Here is a 22,174-nt window from a genome sequence, read left to right as displayed (position 1 = left end):
ACCGTCATCTTCGGTCGTCTGACGACTCCTCTCCTGACGGCCATAGGAAGCATCATCGGGGTAGCGAGCCGCTCTCCCGAGACGAATTCCTCACGGCTTTCCAAACCTTAGCGGCCTCAATATCCGGCCGGCGCGAGGTTCAGGAATTTTCCCAATTTTCGGGACCGTACACCCAGCCCGACCAATCCGGTCATGGCTGGGTGCGCCAGGATCGAGGCGGCGTGCCGTGCACGGTCAGCCGGCCACCGGCCTCCCCTCCCAGCCACCGTCCCACGGTCACCACACAGGAGGTTGCATGGGGTGTGATGGAACAGGGTGATGTGCGGTCACGCACGGGTGCACGTCCACAGTCCCAGACGGGATTAGCATACACCCCTCCGGATCCTTTGTATCCGATCGGGATGCAGAACACCATGATTTGTTAGACACAGCCCTGCCTTTGGGTCAACAATCAGTGAGTGTATCCGACCCCCCCGGGTCCGGCGACTCGTCCCCGGAAGAGGACGAGTTGACCACGGCAGTTCAACGGCTTTCGATTGCCGAAACTGAATTGCGCCTTGTCCAAAGGGACATGGCCCGGGTGTTGGGTCTCCCCGCCGAGGAAGCGGGGGACGCCCCCGAGGAACGACGGTCTTTTAAGAGAAGGACTGGCCCCGCTCCGAGGAGTGGGAATGTTTTCCCGGCGATGCCGCTAGACCGGGTATGCGCTGACCGCATCGAAGGCATCATGTCGGCATCCTCTTGGACGGCCTACCCCAAGCGGGCGGATTTATATTACCGATTTCCCCCCGGGGATTTCGATAAATATTTCTCGACCCCAGTCCTGCCGGACTCGGCGGCAGACAAGCTGACCGCAGACAGGGGGGCAACCTCTTCTAAACTTCCCTTCGCCGACAAGGCGCGGGGGAAGTTGGAAGAAGCAGCCAGGAAGATAGACTCAGCATCACGCTTTGGCATGCGAACATCGTCTTTTTTACTCCTTCTGTCCGAGTACCTCACGCTTGCCGGCGACGAGGACTCGGCAATCCCAGCGGACATGATGGTGGCGGCCCTCCACTGCCTGGATAATGGCCTGCGCACGGTCCTAGATCAGTTTACGAGGGTTTCCACCCTAGCAACATCTGCACGTAGGGCAAACGTCCTAGACGCTCTGTTCCTCCCGTCCGTCGGGGCTCGCTAACGACTTGATGCGCTCCCCCTAACGGGACGAGACCTGTTTGCAGGGAAATTCCAGGAGTCCATGGAGGCCGAAGCCAGACGCCTCAAGGCCACGGATAAAATCAACTTAAGGAAGCCGCGGACCTCTGTACCGGCGGCAAGGAAAGGCAAACAAGCCTCCTTTGTGATTCCACGTAGGCGCCCACAGAGACCCGCCCGTGGCGGTTTTCGTGGGAACCAAGGACCACCGAACGCACGCACGCCGGCCCAAGGCCAACAGCGGGCCCAGCCAGGCCGTGGTTTTCGTGCGTCCGCCCCCCGGTATCCCGGGGCGTGGCGGAAGTGACCTCCCGGTCTCCAGGCGACCTCCCGCCGACGGACCCGTGGGAGGCCGCCTTCAGGAATTTTTGGGGTCCTGGGCTCAGATCACGTCCGACAGATGGGTCCTCGAGACGATCGAGTACGGCTACGCACTCGAGTTCACGAGGACCCCCCCGTTGGACATGCTGGTTCGGCCAACGCCCACCCCGTCCGACCCTCTCAAGCGCCGTGCCCTCGAAGGGGAGATCAGTTCCCTTCTCCTCAAGCGGGCAATACGCGTTGTCCCCGACCAGGGGACACGGACGGGGTTCATGTCCACTTTCTTCTTAGTTCCCAAGAAGGAGGCGGACGCTTGGCGGCCGATCCTGAATTTAAAGCCCCTAAACCGATTTATCCGCCCAAAGCGCTTCCGCATGGAAACGCTGCGGGCAATCCTCGAGTCAATCGAAACACCCGCATGGGGGGCAAGCTTGGACCTTCGGGACGCTTACCTCCATGTCCCCATCAGGGCCGAACACCGCAAATTCCTGCGCTTCCTCTACAACGGGACGCTATACGAATTTGGGGTGCTCCCCTTTGGGCTGTCGACCTCCCCTCGGGTTTTCACCCGAGTGGTACGGGCGATCGGGGCAGCACTTCGGAGACGAGGACTGCTGATTTTTCAATACCTCGACGATTGGCTGATTGTGGGCCGATCACGGGAGGCAACGGACGCGGCGCTTACACTTACTTGGCGCCTCACGTCCAGCCTGGGGTTCCTCATCAACTCTGAGAAATCGCATCCGATCCCCTCTCAGGTGCCCACCTTTCTCGGTGCGGCTCTCGACCTTCAGAGGGGGCTAGCCCGCCCTTCGGCGGAACGGGTACAGAACTTACAGCAGTGCGTGGCCCTTTTCCTGGGGGCTACGGTGGCGCCAGCGGTAGCCTGGCTCAAGTTACTCGGTCTTATGGCCAGCATGGTAGACCTAGTAGATTTCTGCAGACTGAGGATGAGACCTATCCAGCTCCATCTCCTCTCCTACTTTCGGCCCAGCTGTCATTCGGTCAACCTCCCGGTGCCTACCACGCCGTGGCTGACCCCCCACCTTCAATGGTGGGTGGAGGACGCCAACCTTACACGTGGTCGGGTGTTCCGCCCGCCCCGACCATCAGCGACCGTCGTCACCGACGCGTCTCTGTACGGCTGGGGGGCGACCCTCGACCCCCGCCAGATAGCGGGGGTGTGGGGCCCGGAACACCACTCGACCCACATCAATGTCCTGGAAATGCTGGCGGTCCGGAATGCCCTCCAGCATTTCCGGGCACAGCTAGTCGGGCAGGCCGTCCTGGTGCGCTCCGACAACGCTACAGTGGTAGCGTTTATCAATCACCAGGGGGGCACCCAGTCGGCCCTGCTGTGTGCACTAGCGTGGGACCTGATCCACTGGTGCATACAGCAGGGGATCGCCCTGTCGGCGGTGTACATCTCGGGGAAGGAGAATGTCACGGCCGACGCTCTTTCCCGGGGCTGGATCGTCCCGACAGAATGGTCCCTCCGCCCTTGTGTGGCCCAGTCGCTCTTCCTGCTTATCGACCGACCTCATGTGGATCTGTTCGCCTCTCGGACAAACAATCAACTGCCGATCTACTGCGCCAGGGGCCCCGACCCCGGGGCATGGCGGATCGACGCTCTGACTATGCGATGGGAGGGGCTGTTGGCATACGCCTACCCGCCCATCTCCCTCATTTCACGGGTGCTGACAAAGATCGAGCAGGATCATTGCAAAGTTCTCCTGATCGCCCCTTTTTGGCCCCGACAGCCCTGGTTCCCACGGCTGGTCAGGCTCCTGGTACACAGGCCGGTAGTTCTCCCACAGCGCCCGGACCTCATATACCAGCCCGGGTCCAGAGTAGTGCATCCGACTCCGAGGGACCTGCACCTGACGTGCTGGGTGCTGTCACAAGATCCCTCAGAGCAGCGGGCCTTTCGAGACGGGCTGCGGAAGTTGCCGCCCAGTCCTGAAGGGCCTCAACCCGAAGAGTTTATGACTGCCGACTACGCCATTTCTTTAAATGGTGTAGGCGGCGAGCTATTCATCCCGCCGATACTTCTGTAGAGGAAGTCGGGGATTTCCTCCTATATCTTTTTGATAGCGGGCTGGCAACGGCCACGGTGAAAAATTACCGTTCGGCCATTGCTGCAGTCCACGGAGGATTCACCGACGGCTCGACAGTCTCAGATAACCAGGCGATTGGACAGCTGACTAAGGGGATGTTTGTCACCCGTCCCCGGGTGCGCAAACTGGTCCCATCCTGGGACCTCTTTAGCGTGCTGTCAGCACTAGCAAAACCCCCTTTCGAGCCACTGAGTGGGGCCACGCTACTACATCTAACGGTCAAAGTGGCCTTTTTGTTAGCGGTCGCTACGTCTCGCCGACGTAGCGAGCTGCACTCCCTTACGGTGGCGGCGGGGCACATCCGGTGGGAACCCGGAGGTGTCCGCCTGGTCCCTGCGGCGGGGTTTTTAGCCAAAAATCAATCCAGTGCTTTCGAACCCCCGGATATTTTTGTTCCCGACCTTAAAACCTTTTCGGCGGTCGCGGGGGACAAGCTTTGGTGCCCGGTACGGGCCCTAAAGTGGTACATCGATCGCACAAAGTCAATCCGAACCGGCCACGAACAGCTGTTCGTGTCCACGGTTCCACCATTCCGACCAGCGTCCCGCGATACAATCGCGCGTTGGATAGTCACAGCCATCCGCTCGGTGCCGGGCGGATGGCCAGCGTCCGATGGTCCAGTTCATGCCCACGAAGTACGGGGAGTGTCGGCCTCATGGGCTTTCTTTAAAGGGGTCTCCATGAGTGATATTACAAGGGCGGCCTCCTGGAAGAGCCCGTCCACGTTCTCTGACTGCTACCTGAAGGACGTTCTACAGGTGGATGGGAGAGCAGGTAGAGCGGTTTTACAGGCGGCCAGCCGAGCTGCAAAGCCAGGACAAGCTCCACCTCGGCAGTCACGTGTTTAGGTGAGTTTTTCCACGGTAATACAGTGCTAACAATACTTATAATGTTTTGTTCACCCGTGGGACGATACCCCCTGTACGTTTTGGGCATGGACCACTATCGGGCCTAGCGGCCGCGAAGCGTTCTCTGAATTTTGAGAGCGCCGGGGTCCTACGCCCCCCCCACTTAAGACATGCAGTAGCACCGCGTATACCCACCGCCTTTCCTCGGTGCGAGTCTATGCAAATTAGTAATTCGACTCTACCGGTAAGTAGAGTGAAGTAGACTCCCCCCCCCCCACAGTAGTGTGGATGGGGTCTACGAACGAATACTTACCGGTAGAGTATCCCTCCCTCCTTCCCCACATACTCGGTCCTTGGGTGCTTACATTTAGTAGGGCTCATCGAAAAGAGGACGACTCCGTGACGGGCATGTCGCGGGGCGTTATGGGTAGGACGGTGGAGGGCGCTATTGTGTGTAAAAGTCTTAGCATTCTGCCTCGCGGCATAGGGAATATGCAAATTAGTAATTCGACTCTACCGGTAAGTATTCGTTCGTAGACCCCATCCACACTACTGTGGGGGGGGATTTCAATACGTGACCAAACTCATCCAAACATGTCTTAAATCTACATCCAAGATTTTCCTGTAATTGGTGGGATCGAGCGGGCTACATGGGAAATCCAAGGCTGATCAAAATTTGCACAAACTTGTGCACGACATGGTCAACACTTATTGGACAATTTTAATAGGGGACTAATTGGTTTGTTTTTGCATGCAATTTATCTATCATTGTTAATGTTACAGTTCGCAAGTCTCACAAGTTTTCAAACCTTTTTGGGACCATTTGTTCCTAGTTGTTCCTACACATGTTGTTTTAGTACAAGGAGGAAACAAACTTGTGAAATTTAACGGGTCCCATTGTTTGAACCTTTGCAAGAATTGTAAAGTTTATAAACAATATGACATCGTTTTTATGCAATAACATTTTTTGAATTGATTTTATTCTCAGCTATGCGATGTAAACAGTACATTTGAAACTAAATTATTCATTTTTTTTCAAGACAAATTGTGTAATCCATGATTGCACAATTGCTTTTATTTAGCACTTTAAAATGAAATGTTGTGGGTACAAAGTGATACAAGACTGCAGGGTTTTATAAATACACACAGGCATCGTTTAGTACTACTTTGAATGCTATCCTAATGTGGCTACAGGTTGACACCAATACTCTACTTTGCTGCTTTGCTGATTTTGGTGTTTTGAGCCCGATACACCTTGCAGCGTATGCAGTGTATACAGTGTATTCCAAAGGAATGGATTTTTATATGAAAACAAATTGGTTATTCCTCAAAAATATCTTAACAAAATCATTACTGATTGCCTTTGACTTGTCTTAATCAACTTACTTGAGTTATGACAGAAGAAGATGGCTTGAAACACAGCATCCAATCTGTTAGATGAGTAGGATATTCAAGCAATGATCCGTTGGACTATTACACAGTGACACTCCCTACCTGGTACTGGTATAAGTGACTGTGAACATTGCAAAATGTGGAAATACCAAACTCTATATTTAAGTCTTTGTGTTGTGTTAATGTGGTGTAGTATGCATGGATAACTTTAAGCATGGAGGTAGCTACCTCCATGCTTTGAGTCAGCTTTTCAGATTCAAACTAGGCAGGGTATTCTTATGATAAATATCAATATTGTACTGCTGTGTTCAGGTCACTAAGGTCTTACATGTATTTACACTGGCTGGTTCTATGCTTATGAAATGAGTGGGTGTATGGGGCTTGGGTTTGTTACTGTATGATCACCTCATTGGCTGTACATTGCGCATTGTGTGTAGGTTCTGTCCCAACTTAAGAATCATCCCAACTATACTTGGGACTGGTCCAACTTGTGTTATGCCGGGTGCATTGTGAACAGTTTCTTACAATAATCAGGCAAACCCAGTTATACTCAAGTTGGGACTAGTCCCAACTATAGTTGGGTTGATTCTAGAGTTGGGACGGGACCAATGTACTTTGTTTTTACTACCAGTACTACTATAGTGTGAGCCTGGAGCATCAACTCAATGTTGGCTTGTAACTTATGCAAAACTAATTTCACAAAAGTGCATATATGTTTGTCTAGACAAAATTAATGGACAAACAAGGAAGGTGTTTGGGACACAACAAGTTTGAATCATAACAAATATTTATTATATCAGTGCGGTACCCGCTGCCAAAGCATAGGATTCAAACTGCCTCTAGCCACCGGGCAATCTCAGTAGTCTAGTTGGTAAGACAATGCTCTAGAATTGCAAGGGTCGCAGGTTCGAACCCCACCCGAGTAGTATGCCATCTAATATTTGTTCACAGAACTCACAGGCAGTACTGAGTATACAGTGCTAACAACCATCGGTGTAAGGGTAAAAAAAAACAAAATTAATTATCTTCATCCCTGATGCAAATTATGAGTTTGAATCATATTGAAAGGCGATTGAGATGGGCTAGTATGTTTTCCTTATTCTAGAGTAGATCTGAACTACTAGGCCAATGACCTCACCCAGTGACAAGGAGCAAGTTTGAATCATATTGAAATACTGAGGCAGTTGAGATGGTAGTCCACCTTCCTCATTCTAGAGTAGATCTTAACTGCTAGGCCAATGAGCTCTCATAGTGACAAGGAGCAAGTTTGAATCATATTGAATTACTGAGACTGTTAAAATGGTAGTCTACCTTCCTCATTCTAGAGTAGATCTTAACTGCAAGGCCAATGAGCTCACCAAGTGACAAGGAGCAAGTTTGAATCATATTGAAATACTGAGGCGGTTGAGATGGTAGTCCACCTTCCTCATTCTAGAGTAGATCTTAACTGCTAGGCCAATGAGCTCACCCAGTGACAAGGAGCAAGTTTTAATCATATTGAAATACTGAGGTACTTGAGATGGTAGTCCACCTTCCTCATTCTCGAGTAGATCTTAACTGCTAGGCCAATGAGCTCACCCAGTGACAAGGAGCAAGTTTGAATCATATTGAAATACTGAGGTACTTGAGATGGTAGTCCACCTTCCTCATTCTCGAGTAGATCTTAACTGCTAGGCCAATGAGCTCACCCAGTGACAAGGAGCAAGTTTGAATCATATTGAAAACACTGAGGCTGTTGAGATGGTAGTCCACCTGCCTCGTTCTAGAGTAGATCTTAACTGCTAGGCCAATGAGCTCACCCAGTGACAAGGAGCAAGTTTGAATCATATTGAAATACTGAGGCAGTTGGGATGGTAGTCTACCTTCCTCATTCTAGAGTAGATCTTAACTGCTAGGTCAATGAGCTCACCCAGTGACAAGGAGCAAGTTTGAATCATATTGAAATACTGAGACTGTTAAAATGGTAGTCTACCTTCCTCATTCTAGAGTAGATCTTAACTGCTAGGCCAATGAGCTCACCCAGTGGCAAGGAGCAAGTTTGAATCATATTGCAATACTGAGGCAGTTGAGATGGTAGTCCAACTTCCTCATTCTAGAGTAGATCTTAACTGCTAGGCCAATGAGCTCACCCAGTGCAAGGAGCAAGTTTGAATCATATTGCAATACTGAGGCAGTTGAGATGGTGGTCTACCTTCCTCATTCTAGAGTAGATCAAAACTGCTAGGCCAATGAGCTCGCCCTGTATGACAAGGAGCAAGTTTGAATCATATTGAAATACTGAGGCAGTTGAGATGGTAGTCCACCTTCCTCATCCTAGAGTAGATCTTAACTGCTAGGCCATGCAATGAGCTCACCCAGTGATAAGGAGCAAGTTTTAATCATATTGAAATACTGGGGCAGTTGAGATGGTTGTCCACCTTTCTCAATCTAGAGTAGATCTTAACTACTACTTGTACATCTAGTCAAGGAGCGATTAAACAAAACAGTGATTTGTATTACAACATTTATTTCAATTTTTACTCTCTGTTAGTTATAACTTGGAATGATAGCATATAAATTAAGAATTACTTAAAATATGGTAAAGCAAAAACGGGAAAATAACTAATGACTGATTCGTGTTACTTTAACCAAAGATTGTGTGCCATGTACAAATTCAGAAGAAGAAAAGAAAATTGTAAGAAAAATATATACAAACTAAATAAGAGTACACAAAATGCAGCATAGTCCAAAAAGGTATTTAGGGCACTGTATACGTTTGGTAATTACTCAAAATATAGCATAAAACCTTACTTGGTAGCAAGCAACGGAGAGCTGTTAGAAAAGACTCCCTCTGGAGTAATGTAGTTTTTGAGAGTAACTTGTCATAAAAATAATAAAAGACTTCTGGCCAGAAGCCTTTTATTCCTATCTGAAAGCACACTATTTTGTACAGCAAGGGTGTTTTTCTTTCTTCATGTTCTTGCAACTTCAATGACCAATTGAGTACAAATTTTCCAGGCTTGTTATTTTATGCATATGTTGGGATACACCAAGTGAGAAGACTGATCTTTGACAATTACCAACAGTGCTAGTGTCTTTAAAGCCAGTGGACACTTCCGGTAAACAGTATTGTCCAAGTCCCAAACTTCGTGTATCACAACTTATATAAAATAACAAACCTGTGAAAATTTAGGCTCAATCGGTCATCGGAGTCGAGAGAAAATAACGGGAAAACCCACTCTTGTTTCCGCACAATTCGCCGTGTTATTACATGTGTTCAAAATAAATCCGTAATTCTCGCTATCGAGAATTTATATTGTTTTAATGTTTTCTCAAAAAGTAAAGCATTTCAAGGAATAATATTTCAAGAGAAGTTTTTCACCATTACCTTCTGTAAACCCTGTAAATTATTTGTAAATCTGTGAACCTTTTTTTTTTATCTGTACAGAAAGTGTCCAATGGCTTTAAGTCACAGAAATATCACAACAAAACCTCAAAGGATTCAAATTTGATTTTACTTTTACACTTACACGTATAAACTATATTTACTTATAAACCACAATGGGAACTGACTAATATTTATAAAGGATACAATGTTTATGTGACCTAGAGATGTGAGATCTTACAATGATCAGACTGTTGTAGTTGATTTGCTTTTGTCAGGGTTCCATGTTGGTTATGATATTCCACAAAACGACAAATTGGTTCAGAAAATTAGTCATGCAGGTGATTCAGAGGAAAAATTGTAGAAATAATAATAATAAAAATAACTAGACTCAAGTTTTTGTCATAACAAAAACAAGGTGTTCGGCTTCCGGGAGTACAAAAATACACCCTGGTGGACAATTATCAAAGGAAAAACCCATGAAAATAGGCCTTTTCAAAGCATTTTACATGCACTTCCGGTTTAGAAAGGTCAAAAGGTCAAGAGAAGGTCACCAACATATTCATTTTTGTGAAGTACGTAAACCCCTTTCATATGATGTATAGATTGTCAAAATAGCTTTTGTAGTTGAGGACATAGGAACTTATGAATGATGACGACTGGAGAAGAGACTAACTAAACGAAAGGGAAATGTTTATTGAAAACGCCTTGAAAACAGACTTTAAACGAAGCTGATATAATATTTTAAAAAAGAAGTAAAAAAAAAAAAAACCAAACAGACAGCAACATCAACAACTGGTTTAGCGGGTTTCCCATCCAAGTACTGACCGGGCCCGATGTTGCTTAACTTCACTGATCGGACGAGAACTGGTGTGATCAACGCAGTACGGTAGTAGTCAAAACAAAAAATGTATTTTTGACGAAAATACACAAAAAATCTGATTTGAACCAGAAGACAAGGTAAAAATGGGGTCATGTCTGCGAGGCCTTTACGGAGTTTTTAACGACCTTTCCGATTATGTATCGATTGTAAGAATCCATCACGTGGATCAAAAATAATGATTTTTTGAAATAATAAACTTTGAATTTTTATAACTCAAGAATGGATGCCGTCATCATGACCTAACTAACACATTATTCCACTCCTAATGCATATCTAACTATGTGCGAAGTTTCAAGTTCATACGAGTTTGGGAAGTGTGCTTTTGTTCGAGGACAAGGGACGAAGAGCAGAAGAAGATGAAATTCTGGATTGTTTTATTTATTTGTTTGTACTAAAGTTTTCTTTAATCCGGCAGTTTATTTTAGCAAGACCACTCCTAATTGCTTGGGCCCTATACTTTAACCATTCTGTTTTCTTTGAATGTTTTGTATTGTAACATCCATGTCTGTGCATGGAGGTAGAAATAGATTAGTTTACGTAACGTCCTTTCCTACTACAGAAAGTTTAAAAGGGCTTATGTTATTCCAGAGATTTTTTTCTTCAAACTATTTAACTCAGAATAACTTGGATAGTTGTTTTAACAAATAATCAAAACAATTGATGATTATGCTAAGTTCAAGAAGTAATAGATATTGTAATACTGACGTGAATTCCGTGGGCCCAAAACGCCCTTCACCCGGGGGGAGTGGTTGATCGATGTAACGTCTCTATTCTTCTCGGTGTTTAACCAAAACATGACCAATGTTCGTCATTTTGTACTGTTGTTTTCTCACATAATTAAAAGTCCCATGAATCACTGAAGTAGGTGGCCATCTCAGCGAAACTTTGTCTTCAATTCCACATTGACCACTAAGCCATCAGTTTGACGCCGAAGATTGAGAGGAAATCGTTTTCGCAGCGTTCTGCATAAATAGAGCTATACAGCTCTAAATAATAGAGCTGTATAGCTCTATGCATATCACGCTATGGCACAGAGTACAATAAACTTGGCAGCATGCCACCAAATAAATGATGCCTAATAGTAATACACTACACGTGTACGACACACATGTTACGCACAACCAATGGGGAAATTTCGTAGTTCTTTATACATGAAATTATGAATTTTCAAACTCGATTTTGAACCAGAAGACGAGATCAAAATGGGATCATGTCTGCGAGGCATTTACAGAGTTTTTAACGAACTTTCCGATGATGTGTCGATTGTAACAACCTATCATGTAGATCAAAAGTTATGATTTTTTGAAATAATAAACTTTGAAAATTCATAACTCAAGAATTGATGACGTCATCGTGACGTAACTCAAACGGTTTCTTCTCCTTATACATATCTAACTATGTGTGAAGTTTCAACTTTATATGTGCTTGAGAAGTGTGATTTTTTAGCGGACAATCGCCGCTAATAAGCAGAATGGATGATCACTGGAGCGTGTTCTGCTGCACCGCTAATACACTACACGTTGTGTGTATGCCTACGTGCAATGTTTATGCACATACCAATGGGGATTTACGTTGTTCTTTAGACGTGAATTTTGAAATTTTCAACCTCTCTTTTGAGCCGGAAGACAACATCAAAATGGGGTCATGTCTGTGAGGCGTTTACGGAGTTTTCAATGACGATTCCGATGATGTTTCGATTGTAAGAATCCCTCATGTAGATCAAAAGTTATGATTTTTTGAATTAATAAACTTTGAATATTCATAACTCAAGCATTGATGACGTCATCATGACGTAACTCACACGGTTTCTTCTCCTAAAAAATCGCTAACTATGTGTGAAGTTTCAAGTTCATACGAATTTGGGAAAGGCGCTTTTGTTAGCGGACAAGGGACGCTGAGAAGAAGAAGAAGAATTAAAAAAAAACGAACAAAAATAAGAGGTGTTCGGGTTCAATACCCGAACACCTAAAAAAAAAAAAAAAAAAAACATACAAAAACAAGAGGTCTTCGGACTCAAGTCCGAACACCTAATAACCGTATTTATAACGTGCCTTTTGCCAAAGGATACAAAGCGCCAGGTATTATTACTGCAAGGAGTGGGGCGAATTTTGAGATATAAGACCTAATCTCAAGCACCATGTAATGGTTTACAAGGTGCTGTGGCGCAATATGCTGCCAATCCAGCCAGGAACACCGGGGCGAACCCCTTCTCTTTTCGATAAGTGCACTGGGTTCTTTTACATGCATCTATACAACACATGGGACCAACAGCTTTACGTCCCATCCGAAGGACGAAGCAATGGTAATGTGTCTTGCTTAAGGACACAAGTGTCATGGCTGGGGATTCGAACCCACACTCTGCTGATCAGAAACACCAGAGTTTGAATTCGGAGCTGTTAACCGCTCGGCCCTGACACTTGTAAACCCAAGCAATAAATTCGATAGGACATTTACCATGTTATTTTTGCTATTTATATTTTCTTGGCTGATGTTGGTGAAATGATATTTTAGTCAAGAAATTAATTTATGTGTTGCCGAAATATTTATCTCAGCTTGAAAGTTATTGTGGTCCAGCATAATGTTTGTTTACGTCTTCACACATGCTGATAGATTTTAACTGACTTGTATGTAGCCACAACCAGATCACCAGCTGGTGTAAATGTGAGACCAAAGGGATCATCACAATGCTTGATGATACATCCAATGTACTTGCCATCAGGACTGTAATGATGGATATCACCTGATGATGAGTATTGTCCTCTCCGTACAGTAACATAGATGCTACCATCCTTGTCACAACACACACCCTGAGGCCACCCAGGCTGATTGATATCTACTGAGAATACCATTTCACCATTGTAGGTTACTGATACCAACTTCCTGCCATCGTTGGAGTTGGTGTAGATGAGTCTCTGTTTGTAGGTAGTCAAGTATTCATCAATCCCTGGAGCAGGCAGTGTTCTGATGAGGGATCCATCTGGTTTGTGTAGAGAGATCTCTGCCTTGGTACGATAACCCACTGCTATCAGATTGTTGTCACCCACTGCAATACATGATGGTCTACTGCCTGGATTGAACTGATGGAGGAGCCGATCATTCCTGTTGAAGATCTTGACTTCTGTATAATCTAGAACAATGAGCTCATCATTCTTATTCACAGCCACTCTGCTTGGTGTGGTAAGACCTTGGATTGTAAGCTCTTGTGGATTGCTCTCTACTGGTATTTTAATCAAGCTACCATTGTATAGTTGTATTGCAACCAGATCACTATTAGAGTATGCAGCAACAACTAGTGCACAAAGACGATCCACTTGTTGTTTTGTGTTCTGGTATTCATCAATTTCTGTTTTTAATGTCCATTTATCTTGTTTGAAGTGTTTCATGGATTGAAATGTTGGCTTTCTAGCCTGCGCAGAAGTTGCTGATTCTACTTGTTGTTCATCTTTGAGCACCAGTTTCCCTAGTGAGTTCTGGCCTTCTTTAAAGTCCATATAAGTCAACCCATCTGGTGCTTTTGTTGATTTCTTCTCTCTGTATTTTTTGAGGTCTTGTATAAGTTGTTCTAAGGAATGTACAATCTTGATCTGTTGATCCATGAGTTGATTTACCTCATCCTGCTTGTGCTCTGCTTTGTTCATCTCTTTGCTGTTTGTAGCTCTTGCAGTTTGCATTGTCTTGACTCTGTCTTTATAAATCTGTTCTGCCTCTTGCATCAGTTTCTGCTTCTCCTCTTTGATCCTGGCAGCCACCTTTGCAATCTCCTCATCAGCCTTCTTGCTGATTTTCTTTTTTGTTGCAGCAAACATAGAGTCTAGTGTCTTACGGGACGTGTCTATTTCTTGAATGGCAATGTTGTAGGTTTTGATACTCTGTCTTACTTCTGCTAGAAGTTCTGTGGCATGTTGTTTACTTTTGTCTGAAGCTTCATTCAGTTCTATTACAGAGTGCATTCTGTGGTCTTTAGCAATGCAAGTTGTACATATCAGTTTCTTGCATGTTTCACAATACATGATAAGATCCTTGCCAGTATGCTTGCTACACTTGGAAACAAACTCCTGACTGGGTACTTGTTTTTGTTGCTGCTGTTTCAGTCGGGTTTCCTTTGTTTCAATTGCTTCTATCAATGAAATGGTTTTAAAGTCTGTTTTCAGACCATCAATGCCGTTTTTTTTTAAAAGAGTTTTATTTCTACACACTGGACATGGAAGCCTTGTAGTACTTGGACTATTCTGTCTGAGTTGTTGAAGGCATTCAAGACAAAATGAATGAGAACACTTCAGTAGTTTGGGTTGCTTGAAGCGTCCACTGCAAATTGGACATTCAAGATGATCTTGACTTATCTCTGCTAGCACTGACTGAACTGTTATATTGGATGCCATTTTGTTGGAAGTTTCTTCAATGATGATCTGTGAAGTAAAACAAGAAATTGACTCAATTTGATGAGATCCTTTTACATAACCCAGTACTTTCCTCATCAATGCAAGACTTGAAATCTTGAACATATTACAATCCTTGGCAGAACGGATTTTCAGATTGAATGTTTTCACAATAGGTTGTTTTGATTTTTGTTCTACGTTCTATGATGACCAATCAAGTAGGTAATTTACACTGTCACCCTAAACTGCATGTCAATACAGTTACAGACATATATCACAAGATCAAAGAAGTATAAGACTTGATGCCTCTTTTGTAGGTTGCAATACTTGAGCAGGTATGTAAAGTTGGAGATGTGGGAGGGAAACCCCAATCAGGGAAAACCCATGCAATGAGGTAGGGACTGAAAACACGTTCCTCAGGCAAGGCTTTTGCCGATGACTTGAATCAGGGTCCACAAAGGTAAAAGACGGGGAAAGAAACCACTGAGCCAAGCTGATTTCAAATATAGCATGCACCAATAGAAATCACAGTTTGTAAAAATGGTCCATGAAAATATCTTGTTTTTATTTAAGTGAAGAGAGTACTGCTTTGTTTCCTTCCATGAAGGGCGCACGTCCCTACCCCCCAAATGGATAGAAAACAGAACAACTGCCTCATGAGTGTTTTGAATATAGTTTGAACCCTTTGGTGCACATGGCGCCCGCTAGCGACCACCAAAGAACACGTCAAATTGTACTTTTATAAATAGTCATTACTTAAAAACTACAACCCCCATACATACTGCCCTTATCAGTTTTCGTTTGGTGTAAGGCCGTGTCCGAAACGACGACTTCGGCTACAGCTACGTCTAGATCAGCGCGTCTACCAGTGTTGAAGAATGGCAGACACGCGCGATCTAGCCGTAGCTGTAGCCGAGGCTTCATCTCTTGAATCCTTCAAAGCCATGTTAAAGACTCATTTACTTCTTTGCTAAGCCTAGTTTTTATAATTTTGTGTTTATTCATAGTTTTGTACAGCGCTTTGTAACTTAAGTAAAAGGCGCTATATAAATATTATATATTATTATTATTATTCTTTCCTATTGTTATTATTTTTGGTTTAAGTTCACGCTGACAAATTTCAGACAATCCCGGCCATATCTCGTTTGGGCCCCTGCACTATGGCGCCATGCCCCCCCCCCTTTCAATGTTTGCTCTTCTGGCTCGCCTTGCACAGTCTTTGGTGCTCCCATCAACATTGAGCGAGGGGACAGTGGAGAAAATGTTTTTTCTTATGTTGTGAGTGGGTTTCCCAAAGCATTTTGGCCTGGATATTATAGCTTTGGGTTGTTGACATGGGTTGTTTTTAATTGACCTGAAAAAAAATAGTTCTCTTAACCAAGAGTTGTAGGGGCATTTGTTGAAGGTTGATGCTGGAACCTTTGGAAATTTACACGGATGAAGAGTTGTTTATATTTGAAGGGAGAATAACGCAAGGAGACCTGGGACACCCTTGTGTCAAGTTGAGCAGAGGACAACAATTTCGGAGTCAATGGATGATAAGTTTACTTTGACTGTAACATAGTAGTTATTTAAACTGAGTATTTTTGTAATGCTAGCATACATGTAGTTGACTGGTGTAGCCTAGGGCCCAATGTCTAAAAACCTGTAAACATACAACTTTTCTAAATGCAGACAAATCCTGCTTAGCAGAAACTGTTAACCAGCCATCACTAAGCTTATCTGTTGCTACCGATGCCCCGGTCAATTGTTTCTCAGCAAAGAATTTGGCTGAGCAGCATTGGCTGAACAGTATTTTTGTACCGTATCCCAATCCTCCTGAAGCAGAAACCGATTACCTGTCAATGTTTATACTGTTGCAACAGGTGCCCCACTCATTTTTTGCTCAGCCAAATTTTGTTTCATTAATTGAGACTATTTACTATGAAATCAAAACTTCTTTTTTAATTTGATTTTTGAAACTTAAAAATACCAAAACACTTTTCAATATTTCCATATTGTAGTGGTCTGCAAACTTTTTTGAGCTGTCTAACCATGCCCTCTGTTGCTGCTTACCAGGTTGTATCATAAAACCATAGAGTGAGGTGATCCCTGGCTATACTGCAGTTGCGGGTTCCATGGCTTCTGACCAGGGCCCAACTTCATAGAGCTGCTTAACACTTGATTTTGTGCTTAACGGCACATCTAGCAAATTTTTCATATTATAGCCTTGCTGAAAGACAGTAGACACTATTTGTTTTACTCAAAACAATTATTAGCATAAAAACCGTAGTTTGTAATGAGTAAAGGAGAGCTGATGGTAGTATAAAAACATTGTGAGAAACGGCTCCCTCTGAAGTAGTGTAGTTTTCGAGAAAGAAGTCATTTTCCACGAATTTGATTTTGAGACCTCAGATTTAGAACTTTTTTGAGGTCTCAAAATCAAGCATCTGAAAGCACACAACTTCGTGTGACAAGGGTGTTTTTTCTTTCATTATTATCTCGCAACTTTGACGACCAATTTAGAACAAATTTTCACAGGCTTGTTATTTAATGCATACATGTATGTTGAGACACATCAAGTGAGAAGAATGGTCTCTGACAATTACCAATAATGTCCAGTGTCTTTAAAGCCATCGGACCCTTTTGGTTCAGAAAAAAAAAAAAAAGTTCACAGATTTACAAATGACTTACAGGGTTTACAGAAGGCAATGGTGAAAGACTTCTCTTGAAATATTATTTCATGAAATGCTTTACTTTTTGAGAAAACAGCAAAACAATATAAATTCTCGTTAACGACTCCGATGACCGATTGAGCCTAAATTTTCACAGGTTTGTTATTTGATATAGAAGTTGTGGTACACAAAGTGTGGGCCTTGGACAACACTGTTTACCGGGTCCAATGGCTTTAAGCAAGGTTTTTTTGCTTAAAGCAGTAAGCAAACAAAAACGGTCCGTAAAGCCCTAACCTTTTTGCTTCATCACCCTGTTTAAAGGAACACGTTGCCTTGGATCGGACGAGTTGGTCAAAACAAAAGCGTTTGTAACCGTTTTCTATAAAATGCATATGGTTGGAAAGATGTTTTAAAAGTAGAATACAATGATCCACACAAGTTTGCCTCGAAATTGCGTGGTTTTCCTTCTACTGTGCGAACTAACATGGTCGGCCATTTATGGGAGTCAAAATTTTGACCCCCATAAATGGCCGACGTGTTAGTCGACAAGGTAAAGGAAAACCACGCAATTTCGAGGCATGTTTGTGTGGATCATTGTATTCTACTTTTACAACATCTTTCTACCCATATGCATTTTATAAAAAACGGTTACAAACGCTTTTCAAAGACCAACTCGACCGATCCAAGGCAACGTGTTCCTTTAAGCACAGCGCATAGTGCTACATCACTGCAATATGCGTTGTTAGTGTGGTTAGGCAGTGGTTTGTATTTTACATGTGTGTGTATGATAGGTTCAGCAAAGTAAACAAGTGTCTAAAATATTTCAGAAATGTTGTACAGTGTTTCTTCTTGTTCACTCACAAGTTAGTGTGTAAACCTTTCAAGGGGCACTACAGACAGAGAAGGTGATGATATGTTTGTTAAGGCCACTGTGTATTTATTTCGCCTGTCATTATGGGTACGTTCAGACGTGGGGTTAAACTAGTCCTTAATCCAAAAGTGCTAAACTAACCCTGCGTGGGAACGCAATATTCTGGTCCGCGAGGGTTAATTTGACCCACTGAGCTGGGCTAAACTAAACCAAAAAAATTGATGGACTAGCCTAACTTAGCCCAGGTTTTACCGCGGCAACAAAGGTGACGTCATTCACGTGTATGGATGGATCGGCAGCGAGTATTGGGTGGTGTCTGCATGAATCCATGGAGCTATACTATAATATCTCCTTGCGTCTCTCCGCTGCCTTCCCTTTATGTTACCATTAGTGCTGGGCGAATAGTGAAATTTTGTTATTCGGATACCGCTGGCCAACTATCCGAAATTAACCGGATATTCGAATAGTTTTTTTGCCGCTAGAGGGCGCTGTTCGTTTGTGAATGAGATCTTTTGGGCGGATTGATATTAGTTTTAGACAGTGTCACTCGGTTCATTCATAAAAATGACCGGCTCTAATTTAAAGATGGCGATTTGCTTTTTCTTTTGATCGTGATTGACTCTACGTGAAGGAAAACTTTTGTAATCTTTGAACAAATTACGTCAGAAATGTCATTGTTTTAACTCTTCACGGAGGTGAGCATAGTTAAATACTTAATATATGCTGTTTTATGCTGTCTTAATAGAAGTTTCATAAGGATTCAGACAAAACATTCATATCAGTTGTCGCCCGACGTCCGCGGATATTCGGATATTAAAGAATATCCGGTTACTTGGTTGTAATTACAGAATTATCCGGTTTGTAAATAGGTATTCGCGCCCTATGCGGATATCCGGTTAAGAAAAAAAAGGCATTCGCGGTTACGGATAGGAAAACCTATTCGCCATTAACCGGATATTCAAATAATTCGCCCAGGCCTAGTTACCATTAAGTGTTTGGGGCCCCGGTATTCCCCTTCGCCGAAAATGTTTGAAATGGGCGTCGCACGAAAACAAGTTCTCATTTTTAGTAGCACTATTTAGTTTTTAAATTCACTTCTGTGCGCAACGCTACTTTATGCTTTGAAGAAAGTGGCATCTAATCACAGCTAAGCTACACACACGGGATCGACAATTAAGACCAAAGTTTGGGTTCGAAAACTAGGTTGTATCTGGTTCCTGTCCTGTCCTTTACGTAACAGTTATACGAGTACCAGACTAATGTTGAATTGAAAAACAATTTTTTACGTAACATGAGAATGTGTGTAGGCTACGACTTCTTAATGACTAAGTTGTGATATATTTACAAAAGTTCACACTCAAAAATAATTTGAAGCTTTCAACAACAACGTGTAAATGTTTCGTTCATGAAACTTCAGCGGGCACAATAGAATTGCGTTTGTGCTGGGGCCAAGCAAGGCTAAGAAGTGATTTTGCCGTCTTTAAAGATGGAATACATGATGACCATGAGGTTTGTAGAGATGATAGCGGATCGAAACCCGGATTGAAACTCTGTGGAACACGCATGGACCATGGACAATGTAACAAACCGGAACCAGCAATGGTAAGGTTCGCCGATGCATGACCCAATAATCAACATCGTTGGCTAGTTTAGTCCGCTTGACCAGAATAAACTCACTGTGTGAACGCAAGCCAATTTTGGACTAAGTCATGTTTATCTTTTGGACACCCGCGGTGCTCGGATTAAGGACTAGTTTAACCCCACGTCTGAACATACCCTAAGTAAGCACCTTCTTTTTTGCTGACGCAGACGACCCAAAATATTGCGCGCGCAGTTTGTTTACATGCTTAAGCTAGCAACCGCTCGTGAATTAGGTTTACACTTAAATACAGTGGACACTATTGGTAATTACTCAAACTTTGATTTTGCGAAATCAAGCTCAAATTTTCACAGGTTTGTTATTTTATGCATATGTTGAGATACACCGAGTGAGAAAACTGGTCAGTGACATTTACAAATAGTGTCCATTGTCTTTAAGCAATTAACTTTGCTACATTAAGCAAAAAAGATTTGCTTACCGTTAACCAGCTCTTCAAAATTTGGCCAAGGTCTCTAATCAAACAAGGCATTTCATTCTTGTTCTCTACATGTAGCAAATATTGACCAATCACAATTTTGTTTACAACTCACCCAGCATTTGAGTGAAGAATATAGCATGAAACACAGCAACAATCATTAAAGTTGATGAGGAAATTCCAGCAACGATCTGTTTAATGTTGGCACAACACACTGAATGATGTTCCACTGTATTTCCATAGAGTTACATAGCTCAAAGTTAAACTTTGGAACAACACGCCCTATATATTACTGTTAATGTGGAAATTCCAGTTTCTTAATTTAGCTCTTGTATGTAGCAGTGTTATGGTTAACATACAGTTTTACTGATACTGCACTTGGCGCATATTTACACACTGAAATGATATCAATCTGAAAGTTTTTGGTGTCTGTGACCCCTACATGTACATTACTGGGACTCAGTGACTAATCAATAACAGGTTGTTGAACATTGGACCCCAGCATACTGCAATACTTGTCTGGTTTTAGATTCAGACGTCATTATTGAACAGTACTATTTCTTTTGAAACTTCTTTCCATTTTTACCCATCATGGCAGACTCATTCTCGTGCATATGAAAATAAGAAAGCTATTTGTAACATGAATTTGTTTTCTGTGTTTTAGTCATTGAAAGACAGACTTTCATCATTCTTGTTTGAACTTCTATTTATAATTAATGCACTGCTGTTTGCTGCTTGCTCAAGTAATTTTAGTTAATTAATGGTTGCCACATAAATCAAACATTAATTTTTTTTTTAAGGTTTCAAAAACAAATCCCAGTCCTGTTTTTTTATATTGTTTGAAATACAGAAATACAAGTTTACTCTGCAGTTGTTATATTTGAAAGCCTTTAGCTTTGCCCTTAACTTCATCACAGAGCGTAGACATGATTTTTGGTTTTGTAAAACTACTTCTTTTGCATGTACCCGATAAGTTGTGTATTACCCTTATAGTCATTGGCAATGCACAATCGCACTGAAACCGGTGCTGCAACCAGTTTGACAAACTTTGAATCCCTTATTTGAACCCTTCTTCTTTACTATGATCCTCTTTTATTTCAGGCTTTGCTCCTCATCTTGGATGCCCATAACCATGGTAACCCAAGACCCATAAGATCCTACTCAGTCTCAGACTCTGGCAGTGAAGCTCTGAAGACACTACAGGGAGAGTTGAAGATGTACAAGAAACAGGAAGCTCACAATGAGAGGTAAGCGATAGTCAGCATTTACTGTCAATGTTTATTTCATGTTGACATCTCTCGTAACAGACTTAAAGATCTTCTTGTTTGTCACAGACATTTTTATTTCATAGCCAAGAAATGTTTATTTGTTTGTCTTTGACATATCTGGGAGGATGATATCTAGAACTGATTTGATGAGAGAAACTTCTCAAACAAGAAAAAAACTGACAAGGTTATTATGAGGTACCCGACTGCATGGCGTAAAAAAGACTGTTTGCAGGTGTACTCGATTTCTGTTGTTAGTAGTTGGTAACTGGTAATCACCATGAAAAATATGAGATTTTAGAGAAATATTAAAAATACTTCCCAAAGTCCCCGTTATTAGACATTGAAAACTCATGTGGAGGACAAAGCTCAAAGTGTTGTCGCTTCTATTAGCTACGAAATGTTGTGACTAAGTGCACCACCCTCAGGCTCTGGTGTTTCTGATCAGCAGAGTGTTGGTTTGAGTCCCAGTCTTGTGACTTGTGTCATTAAGAAACTATTGTCACATAGCTATTGTCTGATCGGTTCGGTTTTGGGGATCAAATGTAGAGCCGTACATGTATGTAGTACTGTAGGTTTGGTAAAATAAATCACTTTTTATCCCCAAATAATGTAGAACCAATTGTCTCCAAGATGACTTTGTAAATAATATATGTGAATAATATTGATAAATATATTTTTTTAGGAGTCATTGTACAAACTATAAATCCTGTTGAATGTGACACAATGTACAATGTATGTTCCTGAGATTGGGTTTCCAGTCAAAATGGCATTTAAAGGCACTGGACACTATTGTTAAATAACTCAAAAC

The 22,174-nt window shown here is 43.1% G+C and overlaps 2 protein-coding genes across 2 annotated transcripts in view; both read right to left on the bottom strand.

The window, feature by feature from the left end:
* Positions 1-22,174, bottom strand: part of LOC139949512 (uncharacterized) — a 287,926-nt gene that overhangs the window by 107,914 nt on the left and 157,838 nt on the right. The window lies entirely within an intron of this gene.
* Positions 12,434-20,282, bottom strand: LOC139949503 (uncharacterized). Its single transcript, XM_071947869.1, has 2 exons — positions 20,214-20,282; positions 12,434-14,528 (listed from the first exon to the last, which is right to left on the bottom strand). Exons 1-2 carry the CDS (start codon positions 20,238-20,240, stop codon positions 12,717-12,719), a joined length of 1,839 nt encoding a protein of 612 aa, XP_071803970.1. The 5' UTR covers positions 20,241-20,282; the 3' UTR covers positions 12,434-12,716.

The sequence above is a fragment of the Asterias amurensis genome, chromosome 17 (genome assembly GCF_032118995.1).
Source record: "Asterias amurensis chromosome 17, ASM3211899v1".
Lineage (NCBI taxonomy): Eukaryota > Metazoa > Echinodermata > Asteroidea > Forcipulatida > Asteriidae > Asterias > Asterias amurensis.
This window is presented reverse-complemented; position numbering and strand designations above follow the sequence as displayed.

Bases quoted from the DNA above. Each gene is read 5' to 3' on its own strand.
- LOC139949503 (XM_071947869.1), bottom strand. From the start codon at position 20,240: ATGCTATATTCTTCACTCAAATGCTGG. The intron at 14,529-20,213 runs GTGAGTTGTAAA...TTTACTTCACAG, and splicing joins ATTCTTCACTCAAATGCTGG to ATCATCATTGAAGAAACTTC.